Here is a 22077-nt window from a genome sequence, read left to right as displayed (position 1 = left end):
ACCAGTGTACTCTAGTGTGCAGTGTACTCTAGTGTGCAGTGTACTCTAAGTGCACCAGTGTGATCTAGTGTGCAGTGTGCTCTAAGTGTACCAGTGTACTCTAGTGTGCCAGTGTACTCTAGTGCACCAGGGTACTGTAAGTGTACCAGTGTACTCTAAGTGCACCAGTGTACTCTTAAGTGCACCAGTGTGCTCTAGTGTACCAGTGTGCTCTAGTGTGCAGTGTACTCTAGTGTGCCAGTATACTCTAAGTGCACCAGTGTGATCTAGTGTGCAGTGTGCTCTAAGTGCACCAGTGTACTCTAGTGTGCCAGTGTACTGTAAGTGCACCAGTGTACTCTAGTGCACCAGTGTATGCTAGTGTGCCAGTGTACTCTTGTGCACCAGTATACTCTAAGTGCACCAGTGTACTCTAGTGTGCCAGTGTACTCTAGTGTGCCAGTGTACTCTAAATGTACCAGTATACTCTAAGTGCACCAGTGTACTCTAGTGTGCCAGTGTACTCTAAATGTACCAGTATACTCTAAGTGCACCAGTGTACTCTAGTGTGCCAGTGTACTCTAGTGTGCCAGTGTACTCTAAATGTACCAGTATACTCTAAGTGCACCAGTGTACTCTAGTGTGCCAGTGTACTCTAGTGTGCCAGTGTACTCTAAATGTACCAGTATACTCTAAGTGCACCAGTGTACTCTAGTGTGCCAGTGTACTCTAAATGTACCAGTGTACTGTAAGTGCACCAGTGTACTCCAAATGTACCAGTGTACTCTAGTGTGCCAGTGTACTCTAGTGCACTAGTGTACTCTAAGTGCACCAGTGTACTCTAGTGTGCCAGTGTACTCTAGTGTGCCAGTGTACTCTAAATGTACCAGTGTACTCTAAGTGTACCAGTGTACTCCAAATGTACCAGTGTACTCTAGTGTGCCAGTGTACTCTAGTGCACTAGTGTACTCTAAGTGCACCAGTGTACTCTAGCCAGCACTTTAGTTTGTCCCTTCCTTTAGATGTTCACTTTGACTTGTTTGTCTGTGCCATCTAGTCATTTTTTAACTCTTCTTGATCCTTTTCCCAGCTGTGTTTCAGTGTATAGTCCTCCCATTTTTCCTAACCTATAGCTTAATCATATTGTTTATTTTACAATTTATCGTTTTGGTATAGTTTTCTTTGATACATATTTTGGTTCTCTTATTTCTTTGTATTATGTGTTTATTATTTGATTATTTGTTCCTATTACTTCCTAAGTTTGGTAACAGTATTTTACTTTAGCAACAAAGTGTGTTGCTCCACACTGAGTATGATGGACAGTCATACCCATGTATTTTTTTACTCTGCTTTTTAATGTATTTTTAAAAATTGGATACATGAGACATTTATTTTAATCCATTCATTAATGACTTACTTCATTTGCCCTTATTACTTTACTAATCACCTAAGCTCTTCCACATTGCTTACAGTCATGTTACTTAATATAGGAACTCTATTTTTGAAGAAAGGTGTTTTACAGTTGTCACACCAGAATGACCTGCCTTTCACAGGATCGCCTTATAAAGAGGATGGTTTCCTAGAAATCTTAATGTTACAGAGATTCCATCGGGAACATAAGAGTCCGTAAGATACTATGTTACAGTAAAATACTGTATTTTAAGGAAGTGCATCCTGTTTTTTAATTTCATATGAAACTTTTATATTTATATGAAAGGTCCTTACAAGGCTTTTCTTTGAATTTGAATACATATACATGGTCATACCTTTAAAATTGCACCAGAGTTGTGTTATAGATTCTTGTGAAGTAAGTTGCTGCTGTTTATAGTTTTAAAATTTTTTGCCATTTGATTAGTATTTTGAAGGACACCACAGAGTGGAGTTTGCTTATTCCGACCTTGATCAGTAGTTAACATATAAACTTTATTTATTTCCCATGTATCTACAGTCATCTGTGAACTTTTATTCCTCTAATGCTTGGTGAAGCATTTCTTGACATTGCACACCTGTGTCCTTTTCCTAAGTTTGTTACTGTTTAGGCATGCTCAGTTAACAGCTTTCTTATGATCTGTGTTGCAGTTCATCTTTGTTGAACACTATTCTTAACCTATTTTGAGAAATATTAAAATATTTCATACCTACTAGGTATGAATTGTTCAACTAGGAGAAGTGTCATTATTAAAATTATAATTAACAGTAATGGCATTATTATTAGAGATAAATATAAAAAACTACTTCACCAGGAAGAAACATAAAACAGGGAGAAGAGGAATAAAAGCAGGGAGATCCAGAGACATTTTTGTTTTAAAGTTGAAAAACAAAAGATTTAACTATAGTTTCGATGACCTCAGTGTAATTTTCAGTTTGAGATTGCAGATAGGAAAAAGCTATGTATGATATCTGTGAACCCTAGTTAACTTTAGGTTACATGCATTACAGTTGCATAGACTGTTTCAGAGTATTAACTTAAAAATGCATACCTGAGATATATGTATGGGAAGAATTATAAAACTAGGAAACCATTCATTTTTAGTGCCTTTGCACACCTCAGAGTTGTGTTTGGGAAGGGTGAAGTGGTGAGATAGAAGAATAAAAAATAGGAAGTTCAAATTTATTTCTGAGAAGTTGTATGGGAGGACTGATAAAAGTGACTGGGCGGTACTCTTCCACAGTCTCCTAGCTTCACTGCTTTTGAGTATGTACTATTGAGCTTTTCTTTCCTCTGCATAATAGCCTGCAGTCTAAGGCTAGATTAGTTGATAGCTGGACCTTTCTGAATTCTCCTCTTGCCTCAGATTCTAATTTTTGCAGACATTTAGGTCTCTGCAGTACAGGTATACCTTATTTTATTGTGCTGTGCTTTATTGTGCTTCAAAGATACTGTGGTTTTTACAAATTGAAGGCTTGTGGTAACTGCATTTTCAGATGATCGTTAGCATTTTTTTTAGCGATATTTATAGTATTTTTAAATTAAGTATGTGTATGGTTGTTTTTTTAGTGATAATGCTATTGCACGCTTAATAGACTACAGTATAGCAGAGACATAATTTTCTATACACTGGGAAACCAAACAGTTGATCTGACTCACTTTATTGCAATACTCAGTTTATTACAGTGTTCTGGAACCGAACTCATAATATCTCTGAGGTATGCCTGTATAGTTTTTATACCTCATATATAAAGCCTTGTAACACATTATAGAGAACAAAATTAAAAATACCTATTTGGGAATAGCTGGAATAGGTTTAGTTCCGTTGAGCCCTTTATAAAGGATTTGATTATTTTATGATTCTGAACATTGCAGTTGATAACATTCCCTTTATTATTGGTTAAATACACTGAACCCCATAAAGATTTTAGTTAATATTCTTATATTTATTGTAAATTGCAGAGTTAATCAGAGCATGTTGTATGCCTTCTTTAAGGCATTCTTTGTAAAGGTGCATAGCAATTTTGGTCTGTTACACACCTTCTGCGACCTTCACACAGCTTTTAATTTACCTCTTTATTGCCTGAATTTTGGAAACATTTCCTTCTTTCTGCTTTATTAAGTAGCAGCCTTAATAATACCCAGGTCCAAACTTGTTGGTTTGCTTCCACACTTGGGTCAAAGAGCGCTTGTCATCTGACTGATGTATGGGCCCAGAGCACTTTTAAGCCAGAAAGCCAGCATTCAGGACACAGGGATTCTCTGCCTAAGAACTCAAAAGCTCTAGCAAGCTTCATACAATTAATTAAGGTTATATTTTACCACTTAGTCATTATTTCTTATGTTGTAAAAAGAGATACTGCTGAACCTAAATTATTTTATTCCACATACAATAGAGAAATGTGTGATTCTGGTATATCAATAGATTGGAAAAAAAGAACTTTTTTACACACACACACACACACACACACACACACATTTTTGACCCTGTAATTTTCATTTTGGGGAAGTCTGTGTTAAGGAAACCTTTAAATGTAGTGAAAAATCTTATGTAAAATAGCGTTTATCACTTAAGTTACAGATATCTGTAAATGGAGATAACCGCCAATAAAAATATAGTGCATCTATTTAAAAGGATGTTTCTATAATTCATGGAAAAGACCTTATGTAATATATTTAAAGGATATAAAATATATAGATTATATGCATTGTGCTTGCAGCTATGTAAGAAATACATTTTAAAAAGTCTAAAAGGAAATACCACAAATTTCATTTAGTTGCCTTAGGTGACTCTAAGTGATTTTTTTCCTTCCTACTTTCATTTTCTCATATAATGTGCTTATATTACTTTTTTAATAGCCAGAAAAACTTAAGAAAAAATATACAATAAGACATTATAATTTATTCCAAGATATTTTATATGAGTCATTTGGAAAGAATTGTGGAAGAATTGCTTTTTGCTTGAGTTTAGACATGTATTAGGGAGCAGCTTTTTGAAACTATTACTCTGCTTCTGCTTGAGACCTGAAATGACAAGCATGGCTCAGTTCTTCACACTTATGGGGTACAATTAAGATCACACTCTTGTCTATTCAGGTGTTGTTAGGCAGGCAATGCAAATGTTCCTTCCATTATAAATGTGTTTTCCTTATAAATAGAGCCTGGTTAATGTAGCTTTTAAATGCATATGGTAAAAGTGTAAAATAATTCTCTAAGTAGCTTTCTGTCTAAAAAGTAGTTTTCCATGTCTAAAAGTATCTTAAACAACTACTGTAACATCAGTGGAGTCATTGAAATATACTTTATGAGTTAATGGTGGCCTTGAGATTTAAACTAGCTGTATATTGAGCATGTATCTATATTGTTTCTCATCTATAAATATGAAGCACTGTTTTGCCTATTGAAGGCTGTACTATAGCTTAGGGAAAAGTAATAATTACTGTCTGGAAATGCAAAAGAAAGCTAAGCAATAAAGTCAGGCAGAATATATTATTTCATGAATGGTACTACTTCTCAAAATACAACAAAAGGAGAGGCTTCCCCAGTGGTTGGTTCAGTGGTTAAGACTCCCTTGCTTCTACTGCAGGGGTTGTGGGTTTGATCCCTGGATGGAGAACTAAGATCCCGCATGCCACACAGTGTAGAAAAAAAAAAAAGCCACACAACTACAGCAATAGCAAAGGGAGTTAAGCTGTGTTAACAGATTCCATACTTGAAGCATATTTATGGGAAACTATTTTCACTGATTTTAATGTCACTATAGCTAACATTAATCCTAACCCCGTTTTACACTTACTTTATAATTAAGTGTAAAAAAATTTTCTGTTAGTTAAGACGCATGAAAATCAGAGAGACCGAAGCCGAAGCAGAACTCTGATGCTCTTTGAGCCCATGTTCTCACTTTCAGTCCTCTGCGTCTCTGCTGACTTGGGGTTGTAAACTTTGACACTCTCGTCATAGGAACATGACAGTCAGAGTTTGGGATGTTTTACTCTTTTTTTTTTTTTTACAGATATATGTTTGTAGTTTTTAGTAATCAGAAATTAGAAGCATCTCTCAACTTCATGACTAATAGTTGTTAGCCTCATTTTGAGTAAGTACTTCTAGTCACTGAATATTGTCAAGTACTATTTGTAGTATTGGTTTCAAGCGCTTCTCTTAGTCTTTCAGATATACCAAGACCAGCCTCTGGGGGATACACAGAGAAGGTATATAACAGCCTTAGGTTTCCCTGCATGGTATGTGAATGTTTTAAAAGAGTATATATAGATAGATTTTTTTTTTTTTAGTTTGGCAATATTCTAGAGGATAAATTCATTTTAAATATAGAAATCATCAGATGCATCATATAATAGGGTGGCAACTCAGTTTATGTGTGGGATGTTTAATCAAGAGATATTATTTCAGTCCCCTTCTTTTGTGAGCTGTGCTGTGAACTGCAAACTGTGTGCATGTGTATAAAAGGTTAAGAGCCCGGGTAGCTGAGTGGGGTGCCATGCTGTTAGCAGACGACGAAGGCAGTATTACTCACCAGGTGCACGCCGTCAGCTCTGTAGAAGATTCCATCTTCATGGAGTCATCTCACGGTCCACATTTTCTTGAAGCCAGGTAACATTTCCCACAACCAGTGGGGTTGGCTATGTTGGAGTTTTTCCTGTTGGAAAAACTAGAAAAAACTAAAAAACCTAAGTATTTTCTTCCCTAACTGTTTTTTTTTTTCTTTTTAATGAAACACTGCCTGTTGGAAGAACTAACGTGCAAGGTGGCATGAATCTGTGTTATCACTTTGCTTTGTAAAATGATAATTATGTAAGGAGTGACTTTTTTAAAAATAGAAACTGGGGAGGATAAGGAATTGGAGTACTTTGTGTTGTTTCCCTGTGGTGATAAGGCATGGAGCACTCTGCTTGTATTAAAAACAGCCTTGCTTCTTAGGGATGTACAGATTGCATTGTGTGATAACTAATTTGATTGTTGACTCTTGACTATTACTGAGGCAAAGTAGTTTTGTACAATTTATATATTCTTGGCTCTTAACTCTTTTGCTTGTGTCAGTGTCTGGGTCTTTTAATGATGTCTGACTCTTGCTTCAAATCTGTTTATTAGTTCAGTTGTAAAATAACCTAGACAGTTTCTCTAAACTCTTAATCCTGTAAGTTTTCTACATCACTTCAGTTGTGTTCACTTAACTAAACCTTCTGTGACAGTTGAATAAACTGTTCCAACTTTTTCTTTAAAGCTTAATCTTCTTTATGGTAAGCTGTCATACTTGAGACCCTTGGGGGTGCTTAGCAGTGTTATTAACTGAGCATGCTCACAAACTCAGTTTGTGGTACAGGCTGTCCCTGTTCTTGTCATGCATAATATGGCTTCTTTTGTGTCATTTACCTTTCAGTCCATCATGTTACATTATGTCCTTTGGTTGGTACCATTGTCACTGCCTGTCTGACTAATACCAGAGTTTGGTTTGTTTGTTTTTTCTTCTTTCTTTAATCAGCAGTAACCAAATTAATGCAAACTGGTAAATCTTCCCCCTCCCCTTTTGGGATTTTTTTTCGTAAATTTTTATGGGACTCAGTGTTTCTAAAGTTGATTTTAAGCATTGCTGTTAGAAAAGTATTGTCACTTGTCACTTAACTGCTTACAAGATAGGTTTTGGTTCCTGGGGACAGGAGATTCCATGAAATTGACTCAAAATTGTGTGGTTGCAGTCTTACCTCTCATTTTGAAGGACCATGCTGGTATTTAAAAAGCGGCAGGTTGATTTGTCTAAGTTCTCCATTTCCCTTGTGAAGAAAATTTGTAACATTTTAGATGTTGTTTACTCCCAAATGTCTACAGTATGTCTTAAGACAGTGACTATCTAAGCAGTGTACATATGGCCTTATTGACAAATGCTTTTGGTGACCATTACTGTATGCAATTAGTCTGACAAGTGTGCTAATACTTCCCTAAAAATAGACTATCCACATAAGTGTTTTTTTCATACTAATCATGTTTTAAACATTAATTATATTTTTTGACTACAGGCACGTGACACAAGCTGACCTCAAGAGCTCCACGTTTTGGCTTCGAGCAAGTTTTGGTGCTACTGTTTTTGCAGTTTTGGGCTTTGCCATGTATAAAGCATTACTGAAACAGCGATGATTTAAAAAAAAAAAAAAAAGATACTGGCCCTACCAAAAACAAATACTTTTATGTACATGCTTTAAATTCCACTAGAAATATTGAGATATTTATACATTGCAGAGTTACTTTATTAATATTTGTAATTCATGCATAAGAGTATTTTAATGATAGTTATAACTGCAGTATTGGCTAGCATATGGAAAGAAACAGCTTAACAGCCAAACTAAAATGGCTAACTTTCAGAGGCCAAAAGGGAATATTTTGTAAATAATGTACATATTCAGACAAGATACGGTCTCCCAGACTGAGTTCTAGAAACTATGTTTCTGGACGTTTCAACATGATATTGTTAGTGCTCAGCTGGCTCACTCTCCTAGATTTAAGTCAGCTCTGAGATTGTATTTTACTCATCGATCACTTATTTATTTCACATTTACTCAGAATGATCTTTGGGTACTTTGAGTACACAAGGCACAATTTGCCATTTTCTCTCCGTTTTTAAAAAACATGACTTTCTTTCAGTCCCGTCCCTTATGGTAGGCCAGCCTTGAAGTCATCGTGCAGTCTAAAAATTGTGTAGTTGAACGTGAGGCTCTCCTCTGAGGGAGGAGAAAGCTCAAGGCACTTAGCAGAGGTGTCACTCGTGTGATTATGTTGCTTCCTTTGTCAGTATGTTGAATTTTATAGCCCTTTCAATCAAAAGAGAAAACAGATTTGTATATTATCAATGTTTTTAGTTTAAATAAACGGTCACCATTACTACTACTGAATTTCCTCCCAAAGTGTAAATTGTTCTATAATGGCTGTGTCTATTATAGTATATTACAGTAGCTGCATGTGTCATGAATTGTTCTATACCTGGCTAGGATAGCCTAGAAGCAGCACTTTTTTAAATGGTAAAATAAATCTGATGAATATAAACTCTCATGATAAACCTATTTTTTCCATCATTGACCTTTTCAAGTATTTAAATAAATAACTGCTGTGTACTGTGCTCTTGAGTTTTTTGTCTCATGAAAGTAAATGTTTCTGGGAATTTCCCTAGTGGTCCAGTGGTTCGGTCTCAGCCTTTTCACTGCTGTCGCCCGGGGTTCAATTCCTGGTCAGGGAAATAAGATCCTGCGAGCCACACAGTGTGGCCAAAAAAGGGGGGAGAAAAGTAATTATTTCTGTACAGGTGAAATGAAATTCCTCTGGTTTCTGTCTTTCTTATCTTGCAAATTATTTTTTATACAGAAAGATAATACTTACTAGGAAAGAAGACAAATATAGTTTGTATGTATAGGAGGAAATCTACTTTAAAGTTGTGGGGAAATCTGTTCTTAGGAAAGGGCAGTTGTTTTTCCCTACACATAGCTAACAGATATAGTTTTACTACTGTGATTTACATGTTTATTTTCTCCTTTAACATGGATTCCCCGCCCCCCCACCCTTTGCCATTCTGAGGAGTGTTTTCTCCGAAGATCACATTCCTTGAGCAGCTAGTAACAATATAATTTACTAGCTATAAGCTTGTAAAATATTACGTGCCATGCTCACCTGCTCACTTCCCCATCTCCCTCCCTCACATTTTCATTCTGAATCTGAGGAAAAGGAGAATTGAGCGAAGAAAAGTCTGGTGATTCCTCATGTTCATTATTTCCTGAGAATTCCTCATTTACCAAATAAATTTAAGTTACACAGCTTCCAATTCGGTTAATTCTTTCCTTCCAAGTTCTTCCTTGTTCCGACTGAAATGTTACTGTACATGAATATGCTTTGTGGATTGTTGTGTTTGTGAGAAACAGAGGGAAGAAGGTAGTTTGCCCAAAAGGTGAAAAGTAGTGTGTTTACATGTTGAGATTTTTCTCTCTGAATCTTTTCATTTGAAGTGTTTGATTGTCAAGAAGGCAGACTGGCAGCTGCCCTGTTTCTTTATCTGCTCTCAAGAGCAGCCTTCCTCTCCTCTCAGTCCAGGTGGGGGTGGGTTTGCAGAGGAAACATTGCCTTCTCCTCTTTAACTTCCAGGCTCATGCGGATCTTTTTCCTTCTTTTATATCCATGATAGGGACTAGTTAATATAGGAAAATGTGTGAATGAATACAGTAAAAGGCTGCTTCTGGCTTTTACAGTATACTCAGATGATTGCTATAGGAATTTGAGGGTTGAAAGGAAACCTTTCACTTTGTGCCAGCGGCATTCCCTTTTAAAAGGACAGTTCTGAAACTGTTTGCTACAGCGTTTTAATGAATTTTTGAGATGGTCCTGTGAAGGAACATCACTTTGAAGATTTGTAGTCCCTTGTCGTGATGTAGTAACTTAGCCTTAATGAGCACATCCCGTGCTGTTGCTTCTTGCCATCCATCTGTTCTTTCTCTTTCACATTTGACCAAAGAAATGGGCCATGTCCCACATCGGCAGAGCTCCCAGTGCTATGGTTGGAGTGGGCCCTGATGTTAGGAGATTGGGGAGCATGTCATCATTCTGAAGTAGTCTGTGAAAGAAGAGATAGGAAGGCTGTAGGTACCTGTGCAGATCGGCCCATCACCTGTCAGGGGAAGGCACTGCAAAGGAGGCGTCCTGCTGAGCCTGTCCTGAATGAAAGGGGAGGAGGCAACTGGATAACGACTAGCAGAGGGGAAACAGAGGTAAGTGCTCACATGATATAGAGTGGAAACCTTTCCTGAACAGACCCTCAGAATGCAACTGGTGTTAGCTTTGATGCCTCTTCTGTCTGAACTGTACTAGTAAATGTCCATGTAAAAGTGTCTTTATTTTCTTTTCTTTTCATGCCTGCATGCTAAGTCGCTTCAGTCATATTCAACTCTTTGCAACCCTGTACACTGTAGCTCACCAGGCTCTTCTGTCCATGGGGTTCTCCAGGCAAGAACACTAGAGTGGGTTGCCATGCCCTTCTCCAGGGTATCTTCCCGACCTAAGGATCAAATGTGTGTCTCTTTCGTCTCCTGCAGTGGCAGATGGGCTCTTTACCACTAGCGCTACTTGGGAAGCTCTTATTTTGTTTTATTGGAGTATAATTGCTTTACAGTTTGTTTTTGTTTCTGCTGTAAAACGAAGTGAATCAGCTATGTCTATACATATATCCCCTGCCTCTTGGACCCCCTCTCCCATCCCCAACCCCCATCCCACCTATCCAGGTCACCACAGGGCACCAAAATGAGCTTCCTGTGAAAAGTGTCTTTAAAATATATGTGCACGTCTTAAAAATGGGTACATGACCTAATTTTCATTAGCACATTTATCTATTTGGCATCATCCTCACATTTTTGAGTCCATGGGTTCTTAGGAAGCTGACTCTGGACTACATGCTTTTTAAGAAACACCCTATGGCAAGACTCTAAATTTATTTAATGTTTCTATTAATGATACGAGACTGCACCATGCTGGTAGCCTGAACCAAAAACCTTGATCCCCAGTTTCACAGTCCCAATAACCCATTTGTTAAAACCTCTAATCTTGCAAATAATTCTTGTTTTTTAAACCGTATTTGTCAAAAGGCCCCATCAGTGGGGGCGAATGCCTGTTGACCTGTTTGGCTCTCAGCTCTCTGGAAGTCTCCGACCTGTGAGTATCACAGCTAATGTGTTTCAGATCTCTCTAGTGCATCCCACTTTCAAAAACTTTCCAGTTGCCTCCCATGGCATGCTCACACTTGTCACACCCAGTTATTTTTGTTTCAAAAGGTACGGACACCTTACTGGAAAGTGAGATTTTGGTTCATTTGGAAACATTTCCTAAGTTCATGGTGCCATTCTGGTTCCCAGCTGTATTTTCCAATGAAAGTGTTTTGCTCTGTAGATTTTCTCTTCTCCTTTAACATAGAGAGCTGCAGAAAGTCAGACAGTGAAACTGAGAGATTGAAAGCTGCCTCTTGGGTGCACACACACAAGGAGGCATTGCTGGTATTATCTCCTTACGTTGAAAAACCCAAGTTTCCTGAAGACACTTTTCCTCGTTCAGTATTTCCTACTCATTCTTCACAATATAGGTCTTTTGTAATCAAATAACCCTTGGAAGTGTTTGTTATTCGAATGATATTGGTATATAGGATGTAGTGTAACTTAGGGGTCACAAACTTTTTCTGTAAAAGGTCATAAGAGAATAAATATTTGAGACTTTTGTGGCTGCTCAACTATGTCATAGCAAAAAAGCACCCGTAGAAAATTGCGTAAACGAGCACGGCTGTGTGCCAATAAAACTTTATTTATAGGCCCTGAAATTTGAATTTTTTATACTTTTCATCTGTCAGAAAGTATTCTTATTTTGATTATTGTAACCACTTAAAGATGTAGAAACTATTCTTAGCCCGCAGGCTGTATAAAAACAGGCTGCGGGCCAGACTTGACCAACTCCTTGGTGTAACTGATGAAGATACTAGTAGTAAACACATAGCAGGTTAAAAACATTAACCTGATTGTTTGGAATTCAGAAAGGTGCAGTGCTGGGAAGAACTTAAGACGACTTTAGTTACGTTTTACGTGTTTGAATGCTTCCCTTCTTACTGAAGATACTGTTCACTAGGACATGGAGCCCTGGATGAGCTGGCAGCAGCCTCGGAGGGCAGCATTATGCTCATAAACGGAGTGTCGTCCTCCTCTAAGCACACCGGGAGCCCTTCCCTTGGTACTTTATCAGCGTGTGCTTTCCCTTTGTCCAGTTAGCTTACTGTCGTGTGTAGAAGGTGAAAGAGTCCCACAGGAATGTTCCGTTTGACCTCTAGTTATCTGGGACTATCCCTTGTATTCATGACAGTGTCATAATGCTTCTTTAGATTGTAAAGTCAGAATTTCAGAGCTTAAGTAGACCACAAAGATCATCTGTCCAGCTCCATACTTTCATTGCATAAACTAAGCACAAAGCCACACTATTAGTGTATGTCTGAGCAGGGCTGGAACCCAGATGTCCTGACTTCCCAGTTCAGCCCTCTTTCCACTGGAGGAACCAGCCTTAACACTTGCCCTGACTTTATACGTTTAGTAAATATGCTGTATGTTCAGTTTAAAAAGACAGGCCAACAACAACAAAAAAGAGACAGAGATAGCAAACCAATAAAGAGTTTGACATTTCTATCACTAAGAAGGGTTAAAGTTGGCAAAGCAAATTTTCTGGACGCTTTTCAGTTCCTCGGAGGCATTTTGCCTTCCCTTCTGGTAGCTGTCACCAGGTAATTGATGATGTCTATTTAGAGGCGTGCAGGCTTGGCGGTTAGGTTTATTTCAGGTGTAGATAATTGAGGGAAGGTAAGGCTGTAACTACTCTTTTAAAAGTAGTCTTTATGGTTTTTGTTTAATTGTTCTAAAATGGTTAATGTTGAAAAAAATTACTATTTTGCTTTTTATTTATAAACGGAAAAGTACCTTGGAACAGGGGCTTTAATTGAGGGGAAAACAGAAGTTTTGTCAATAACTGTTTTTATCTCTACTTCTCCAGTCTGCCTCTGGGATTTCTGTAATTCCAGCGTCTTTTATCCCAACTTGTTCTGTATACCGTCTAGAAGAGCATCAGGGACTGAGTGTGTCTTCACATCCTGGTGGTGGTGGTGGTGTTTATAGTCCCAAAGTCGTCACATGGACCACAGCCTGCCAGGCTCCTCTGTCCATGCGATTTCCCAGTCTAGAATACTGGAGTGGGTTGCCATTTCCTATGCCAGGGGCTCTTCCCAACCTAAGAATGGAACCCGCGTCTCTTGTGCCTCCTGTATTGGAAGGCAGATTCTTTCCCACTGCTCCTGCCTAACCTTAAAGTACCCAGGGGGATACATGCCAGTCTGCTTGGGTCTAATTTAATTTTCTTGATTTATTCAACCTTTTCTTGAGGAACAGCATTACTCAGTCACTGCAGCCCTTGTGGATGCACTTGACTAGCAGCCCTGGAGACTGAAGGATCTCTTAGTACTACTGACAGTTCACTAGGTTGCTGGCAGAGGAGCAGAAAAACATGGACTGAAGAGCTAAGAGTTGGAATGCCAACTCTGCCTCATTCATCGTGCAAATCCCTTGACTTTTCTGGTTCTCTCTCCTGTCTCTCTAAAATGAAGATTGGGGTCATTGTACACATTCACTGAACCCCATCTCTGGTGGTATTTCACCTTCTTCTGTCCCCAGGAAAATAGATCTTTGTCCCCACAGCAGACAGCACCTGAGGGCAAGCCTCTGCCCCGCCCCCCACACTTGAGCAGGGCTGAGCCATTGCATCTGGGTGAGCTGCCGAGGCTTGGGGGGCATCCAGATTTTTTTCCTACATGTATCTGACAAATGTCTTGATTAAGCTGTCTGGGGTATTGGGGCCAGTAATACGTCCCTCACCCCTATTGTCTTGGCAGGCGGTGCAAATAGCTGATTTTCCTGTCTGGCTGACTGCTTTCTCAGTCTTCTGCTGTTCAACTTGTGTTCACCCTTTTAAAAGTGTTGGCACACCCCAAGATTCTGTCCTGAGTTTCCTCATCCTTTCTATCTCTGCTGTCTCTCGGTGATCTCATCAAGAACCCTGATTTTATTTTTTTTTTAACTTTTTATTTTGAAATAATTTGAAACGCTAAAAGTTGCAAAAATGATAATAGGGTTTGCCTATTCTGAGCGTTTCATATAAATAGAGTCTACAATATGTGGTCTTTTTGTAACTGGCTTTCTTTTTTTTTTTGGCTGCGCTGGGTCTTCATTGCTTTTTTTTTTTTAGTCAGGCTTTTCTCTAGTTGTGGCAAGTGGGGCCTCCTGTTGGTTGCAGTGTTTGGGCTTCTCATTGCAGTGGCTTCTCTTCTTGCAGACCACAGGCGCAGGCTCACGGCATGCGGGCTGCAGTGGTTGCAGCACAGAGGCTCAGGAGCTGTGGCCCGAGGGCTCTAGAGTGTGGGCTCAGCAGTTGTGGCTCATGGGCTTAGTTGGTCCTCGAAGTGTATGAGGTCTTCCTGGGAAGCGCAATTGAACCCGTGTCCCCTGCACTGGCAGGCAGATTCTTACCCATTGCGCTATCAGGGAAGTCCAGCTTCTTTCTCTTTAGTATGTTTTCGAGGTTCACCCACATGGCAGCGTGTATCCGTGCTGCATTCTTTTCTCTGGAGAGGAAGCGGAATCATATTTCATTGTATGGCTATGCAGTATGCCTCAGCAATATTGCAAGTTTGGTATCAAACCCCAAAATAAAGCAAATGTTGCAGTAAAGTAAGTCAACTGAACTTTTTGTTTTCCCAGTGCATGTAAAAAGTTCTGTTTACACTCTATTGTAGTTTATTAAATGTGTAATAGCATTATGTCTTAAAAGAAAAATGTGCGTGCCTTAATTTAAAAATACTTTATTACTGAAAAAGTGGTCACCACCCTCTGAGCCTTGTTGCCTCGGTGCTGATGGCGGCAGACTGAGTGGGGGGCGGTTGCTGAAGGCTGGGGTGGCCGCGGCAATTTCTTAACAAGAGAACGATGAAGTTTGCCACATCAGTTGACTCTTCCTTTCACAAGTGATTTCTCGATAACACGGGATACTGTTTAGCAGCACTTTACCCACCGTAGGACTTCATTCAAAATTGGAGTCTAAACCCTGTCACTACTTTATCAACCAAGTTTATGTAATATTCTAAATCCTTTGTCGTCACATCAACAGTTTTCATAGCGTCATCTCAAGAAACCACTTTCTTTGCTCATCCATGAGAGGCACCTTCTCACCCATGAAAGTTATATCATGGGATTGCAGCAATTCAGGCACATATTCAGGCTCCACTTCTAACTCCAATTCTCTTGCTGTTTCCAGCACATCTGCAGTCACTTCCTCCACTGAAGTCTTGAACCCTCAAAGTTACCCTTGAGTTGGGATAAACTTCTAAATTTCTTTTAATGTTGATATTTGACCTTTCCCTATTTATCATGAATGTTCTTAGAATGTTGAATTCTTTCCAGAAGATTTTCAGTTTATTTGCCCAGATCCATCAGAGCAATCACTCTCAATGGCAGCTGTCGCCTTACAAAATGGATTTCTTAAGTATTAAGCCTTGAAAGTTGAAATTACTCCTCAATCCATGGGCTGCAGAGTGGATGTTGCTTTAGCAGGCATGAAAACATTAGTCTCATTCTGAGTCACCAGCTGCATTAGGCCCTAGTGAGAGTTAACTTGCCCTTTTGATGTTTTGAAGCCAGGCATTGGTTACTCTCTACTAGGAAAGTCCTAGATGGCTTCTTTCAAAATACTGTTTCAGTTCACTTCAGTTCAGTTCAGTCGCTCAATCCTGTCCGACTCTTTGCGACCCCATGAATTGCAGCAGTCCAGGCCTCCCTGTCCATCACCAACTCCCAGAGTTCACTCAAACTCATGTCCATCGAGTCAGTGATGACATCCAGCCATCTCATCCTCTGTTGTCCCCTTCTCCTCCTGCCCCCAATCCCTCCCGGCGTCAGGATCTTCTTCAATGAGTCAACTCTTCTCATGAGGTGGCCAAAGTATTGGAGTTTCAGCTTCAGCATCAGTCCTTCCAAAGAACACCCAGGACTGATCTCCTTCAGGATGGACTGGTTGGATCTCCTTGCAGTCCAAGGGACTCTCAAGAGTCTTCTCCAACACCACAGTTCAAAAGCATCAACTCTTTGGCGCTCAGCTTTCTTCACAGTCCAACTCTCATCCATACATGACCACTGGAAAAACCATAGCCTTGACTCAAAGACGGACCTTTGTTGGCAAAGTAATGTCTCTGCTTTTTTTAACATGCTATCTAGGTTGGTCATAACTTTGCTTCCAAGGAGTAAGCATCTTTGAATTTCATGACTGCAGTCACCATCTGCAGTGGTTTTGGAGCCCAGAAAAATAAAGTCTGACACTGTTTCCACTGTTTCCCCATCTATTTGCCATGAAGTGGTGGGACCAGATGCCACGATCTTAGTTTTCTGTTTGGCTGACGTTAAACACCTGTTGTTCAGTGTAGCCACCTCCATTAATTATCTGAGTTAGATCTTCTGCCCGGCCTCTACATCAGCACTTGCTGCTTCATCTTTATGTTATGGAGATGACTTCCTTCCTTAACCTCATGAACCAACCTTTGCTGGCTTCAAATTTTTCTTCTGTAGCTTCCTCACCTCTCTCAGCCTTCATAGAATTGCTGTGGATTGGGCTTCGGCTTAAGGGAATGTTTGATTGGTTTGATCTATCCAGACCACTTAAACTTCCCCCACAACAGCAATAAGACTGTTTTGCTTTCTTGTTCACTGGAGTAGCACTTTTCATTTCCTTCAAGAAATTCTGTACGCTCACAGCTTGGCTAACTGGCGAGAAAGGCCTAGCTTTCAACCGCTCTCGGCTTTTGACATGCCTTCCCTGTTAAGTTTAATCATGTCTAGCTTTTGATTTAAAGTGAGAGACGTGTGACTCTTCCTTTCACTTGAACACTTAGCGGTCAAGGTAGGGTTATTAATTGGCCTTATTTCACTATAATTGTGTCTTGGGGAGTAGCGAGGGCTGAAGAGAGGGAGAGATGGGAACAGCTGTTCAGTGGAACAGGTGGAGCATACACAACATTTTTCAGTTATGTTTGCTGTCTTACAGGGATGCAGTTCGTTGTGCCCCTAAACAATTAAAATAGTAACATCAAAGATCGCTGATTACAGATCACTATAACAAATATGATAATAATGAAGTTTGAAATACTGCAAGAATTACCAAAATGTGACACAGAAACACGTAGTAAAGCAAATGGTTGTGGGAAAATTAGCACCAATAGAGTTTCTCAACACAGGGTTGTCACAAACCTTCAATTTGTTTAAAAAAAAAAAAACAAACCAGTAAAAACCACAGTGGTCTGTGAAGTGCAATAAAACAAGATATGCATGTACCACATTTTGTTTTTTCATCAGTTGATTGTCGTTTTTATTGTTTCTAGCTTTTAACTAGTATGAATGATGCTTCTATGAAGATGTGCATACAAGTTTTTGTGTGGACATATGCTTTGATTTCCATTGGGTATATACCTGGGAGTGGAATTGCTGGACCATTTGGTAACTGTCTTGGAGGAACTGCCAAACTGTTTTCCAAAGTGGCTACACCATTTTACATTTACCAGCAGCGTATGAGGGTTCTCGTCTCTCCACATCCTTGCTGAGACCCTTGTTATTATCTCTCTTTTGTTGTAATTGTAACTATTCTAGCAAGTGTAAAGTGGTACCTTCATTGTGATTTTGACTATTACCAATTTTGCCCAGAATGGTTACTACTGTGATATTTGTCAAATTTTCCACTTCTATCATTTCTTCTACATTTACTAATGGGAGTTGTTATGTTAAGGGAAAACAGTGCCTTTTCCCTCATGTATTTATTCAGTGATTTGTCGGCTAGTGTGTATTTGTTCTTTGGATCATGATCCGTTGCTGCCATTTACTTTGTTGCTCAGTGCTGCTCCGTGTTCTTATCTCAGGCTTGGCCGATGGCAGTGCCTTCGTCTTGGTTCATGTGCCGTTTCAACATGTGCCCATTATTTTCTGAGCCCTCCTGACTTTCTGGCCCCACAAGAGAGGTTCCAGGCAGCTTTTGTACTTACGGACTTCCCAGGCATCCTCTTGTGCTTTCCCTGTCCTAGTCCCAACACAACTATTTCTCTAAGAAACACTGGTCCTTTTATTATTTTATTAGAAACCAAGATCCTGGAAGTAGGTATAGCTCATGGCTACTAGCAGCACCTTGGCTTTAAATCCAGTCCTCCCCGGTAACTCCCAAATCAGTTTTACCAGCCTTGGCCTCATTCCAGAAGTCCACACTTCTGTTTTGTTTCATGCCTACCATTTCCTCTTGGATTCCTCCCTAAATAGAGCCCGAGATACTCAGCACTAACCACCCCCTTCCCAGTTTTCCCATTTTACCAGAGTACACTGCCATCTACACTGTTTCTCAGGGCAAAGCTCTGGAAGTAATCTTCTGCTCTCCCCAGCCCTGCACTCCATCAGCACGTCCTGTGGGCTCTACCTCCAAACTACGTAACTGTCCGCTCATCTCCACTTCCACCACAACCACCTACATCTGGGCCTCCGTGACTTCCCACTTGGACTAAATGCAAGTGAACTATTGGTTTCCCATCCCATTCTTTCCCTTTTAAAATCTATTCTCTCACATTGCTGTGACTATCTCTCAGGGTCTCCTCATCACACTTAAATAAAATCTAGAGTCCTTGCCCTTATAAAGTCTACCTGAGGTGCTCCTTGCTTGCTTCCTGGCCTTACCTTTTGTTTCTCGACATACTATGTACCTGCTTCAGAGCCTGGGCACTGACTATTCTCTGCCTGGAATGCTCTTCTCTCTGATTTTTGTCAAGCTGCCTCATTCTTGTCATTCACATCTCAGTTGAAATGTCACCTCCCCAGAGAGGAACCTTTTCAGACCATCTAATCTTAAAAAAAAAAAAAAAATTCACAGAAACATCACCCCGAATTCTTAGCATCTCATCATCTGTGTTTCATCCTTTTTTTCCCTCATGTGTATTCCTTCATTAGTTGAGTATCTTCCCGTGCTTGCATATAAACTTTGTGAGTGTAGGGCCGTGTCTGTCTTTTTTAAAATTGGATATAATTGGCGTTATATGAGTTTCAGGTGCACAACATAATTCAATATCTGTATACATTGTGAAATGATCATTACAATAAGTCTAGTGAACATCCATCATATACACAGTGACAAAGTTTTTTTTCTTTTAATGAAGACTTTTAAGGTCTATTAGCAACTTTCAATTATGCAACACAGTATTACTAACTATAGTCACTATGCTGAACCTTACATTCCTATGACTTACTTATTTTATAACTGGATGTTTGTACCTTTTGACCCCTTTCACTCGTTTCTCCTGCCTTCAACCCCCGACCCCTCACCCCTGGCTGCTACCTATCTGTTTTCTGTCTGTGAGCTGGGGGTGCTGGTTTTTTAGATTCCACATGTAAGTAAAATTGTATGATATCTGTCTTTCTCTTAACTTATTTTTGCTTAGCATAATTCCCTCAAGGTCTATCCATATTTGTCACAAATGGCAAGAGTCCATTCTTTTTTATTGCTGAATAATATCCATTGTGTGTGTGTGTGTGTATGTGTATATATATATATACATACCACATCGTCTTTATCCATTCATCCATTGATGGACACTTAGATTGTTTCCATATCTTGCCTATTGTAAGTAACGATGTAATGAACATGGGGGTTCATATTCTTTTCAAGCTAGTGCTTTTGTTTTCTTCAGATAAATATCCAGAATTTGAATTGCTAGATTGTAAGTAATTCTATTTTTAATTTTTGGGGGAACCTCCTTACTGTTTTCTATAGTGGCTGCACCAGTTTGTATTTCCACCAACAGTGAGCAAGGATTCTCTTTTTGCCATATCCTTGCCAACATTTATTTCTTGTGTTTTTGATACTCCAATAGGTGTGAAGTGATAGCACATTGTGGTTTTTATTTTCATTTCCCTAATGATCAGTGATGAGCAACCTCCCAGGTACCTGTTGGCCACCTGTATGTCTTCTTTGGAAAAATGTCTATGCAGATCTTCTGCCCATTTTTCATCCTTTTCAAATTGTTGTTTTGCAGTTGAGTTTCATGAGCTCTTTATGTATTTTGGTTATTAATTCCTTATCAAGTATGTGACTTGGAAATATTTTCTCCCATTCAGTAAGTTGCCTTTTCATCTTGTTGATGATTTCCTCAGAAAGGAAAGTTTCTGTGCAGAAGCTTCTGAGTTTGTTATAGTTCTATTTGTTAATTTTGCCTTTGCTTCTGGAGTCAGATCCAAAAGCTCATCACCAAGATTAATGCCAAGATGTTTTAATCACCACTTGTATACTCAGAGCCTTGAACAATACTTGGCTCAGTTGTGCTAAGTATTTTAATAAATATTTTGTTTGAATGAGCAGACAAACAAATGCATTGCAGGCTACCTGCCTTAAAACTGTATGAAAGTCAGTGCAGCTTATTGGACTGAGTGAGGAAATAAAACTAGAGGGAAAGCCAAATATTTTCTGCTGAGATGGCTCTGACAGCTGAGATGCTATGTGGAGGGGCCTCAGCAAAATCAGATACTGAACAGCAGAGATTCAGGTAATTCAGATCCAGTGGTCATAGGCTTCAAAGCTGAGCATGGGGTGTGCGTGTGGGCTTTCCTTCAAGCCATCTGGTCAGCTGTCCTTAGCATGAACTCAAAGATTTTGCTCCTACTGCTGCACTGTCAGGAGGGATTCCATACTGCTTGGTCGTTCATTCATTCAGAAATGTATATCTGGAGGCTTCTGTGTATAAAGTGCTGGGCTGGGTATTGTGAGAACTAAAGATAAGATATGGTGAGATAAATTTTTATCTTCCAAGAGTTAATGTGTAAATGCCTGCATTTGCACTTAGAAAAATAATAACTGTTAAAAATAATAATAATAACTGTAAGAGATAAAATTGAGTGCAATGGGGATTCAAGCGAAGGGGGAATTTTCTCAAGTTGAGGCGCTCCCAGACAGCTTTATGGAGGTAATATTCAATGTGGACCTTGAACAGTTCACACATAAGAAGTATTTAGTTAGTTTCACTTGGGCTGAAGGAATTCAAGTTCCTGTGTGTCTCCTACTTCTGGGGCTGGAGACCAGCAATCACCTCTTTGAAAGAATTTCTTTTCAGTGTGGTATGTAAAGCATTTTTGACACACACTTCTATTAAAAAATACCAAGGTAGCAGCTGAGTTGAAACTTTTGAGACGATCCAGTAGTTAAGAATCCACCTTCCAATACAGGGGACATGGGTTCGATTCCTGGTTGGGGAACTAAGATCCCGCAGGCTGCAGGGCAACTGAGCTCTCATGCCACGACTACAGAGCCGATGCCACAAGTAAGACCTGATACAGCCAAATAAATAAATATTTAAGAAGTAATAGTGGACTTGAAACAGGATAGGTGTTCATCTCAAACAACAGGAAAGCTGTGGTCACCTGTTAAGTGTCAATGGCAGCTGAAACATGGACCAGGTTGTAAGCCCGGTGCAGTTGTATCATCTTAACATTGCACTCGAGGTTCTACCACATTTTAGGACTCATGTTTGGGGAGTGAGAATTATTATTTATGAAAAATGACCTTTAAAACCAAAATAAAGAAGCTCTGCCTGCCCAGCAGTCAGTGAAAAAGATTTAAGAGAGGCATGCCATCTGCCAGGAAAAGCGCCTCTCACGTGGCCAGGACCGTAGAGCTCTCAAGGCCACGAGAGGTGGGAGTGGGCAAGAGAGCTTGCCGGAGGGTCTCCTGCTGACTTCTCTGCACTGGTGGAGCTACCTGCTTTTAGAGCTCCCTGCTCCACTCTCTGCTGAGCTTATATTTTTGCTAAATCTAATTTTTCAACGGATTTTCTCTTTGTGAATCATAAATTCTGGAACAGAAAACATGTAATTCTGGAAGGTATGCGAAACAGGGAGAGTGGTATGTGTTGCTTCACGGGATGGTTGTTTAGAGATGGAGGACCCAGCCCAGTAAGCATCTGGTCTTTACACTGCACTCCGATAAGGACTGACCTCCACCTACTACCTCCAAGGAACACTTCAAGTGCTGCTTATGGTGTGTTTGAA

The 22077-nt window shown here is 39.6% G+C and overlaps 1 protein-coding gene across 7 annotated transcripts in view; it reads left to right on the top strand.

Annotated features, from left to right (window-relative positions):
- Positions 1-8531, top strand: part of RHOT1 (ras homolog family member T1) — a 62532-nt gene extending 54001 nt beyond the window's left edge. For 4 of the 7 annotated variants that reach the window (XM_061142834.1, XM_061142831.1, XM_061142833.1 and 1 more), the window contains one exon: positions 7438-8531. In XM_061142834.1, coding sequence (XP_060998817.1) covers positions 7438-7555 — 118 coding nt within the window. In that variant the 3' untranslated portion in view covers positions 7556-8531. Of the gene's footprint in view, positions 1-5872; positions 6017-7437 lie in introns of all 7 variants that reach the window. The other 3 variants (XM_061142827.1, XM_061142826.1, XM_061142829.1) reach the window with 1 other exon arrangement.
- Positions 8532-22077: the final 13546 nt, after the last annotated feature.

Source organism: Dama dama, chromosome 5, assembly GCF_033118175.1.
Source record: "Dama dama isolate Ldn47 chromosome 5, ASM3311817v1, whole genome shotgun sequence".
NCBI lineage: Eukaryota > Metazoa > Chordata > Mammalia > Artiodactyla > Cervidae > Dama > Dama dama.
The sequence above is the reverse complement of the archived record's forward strand: the minus strand, read 5'-3'. Positions and strand labels throughout refer to the sequence as shown.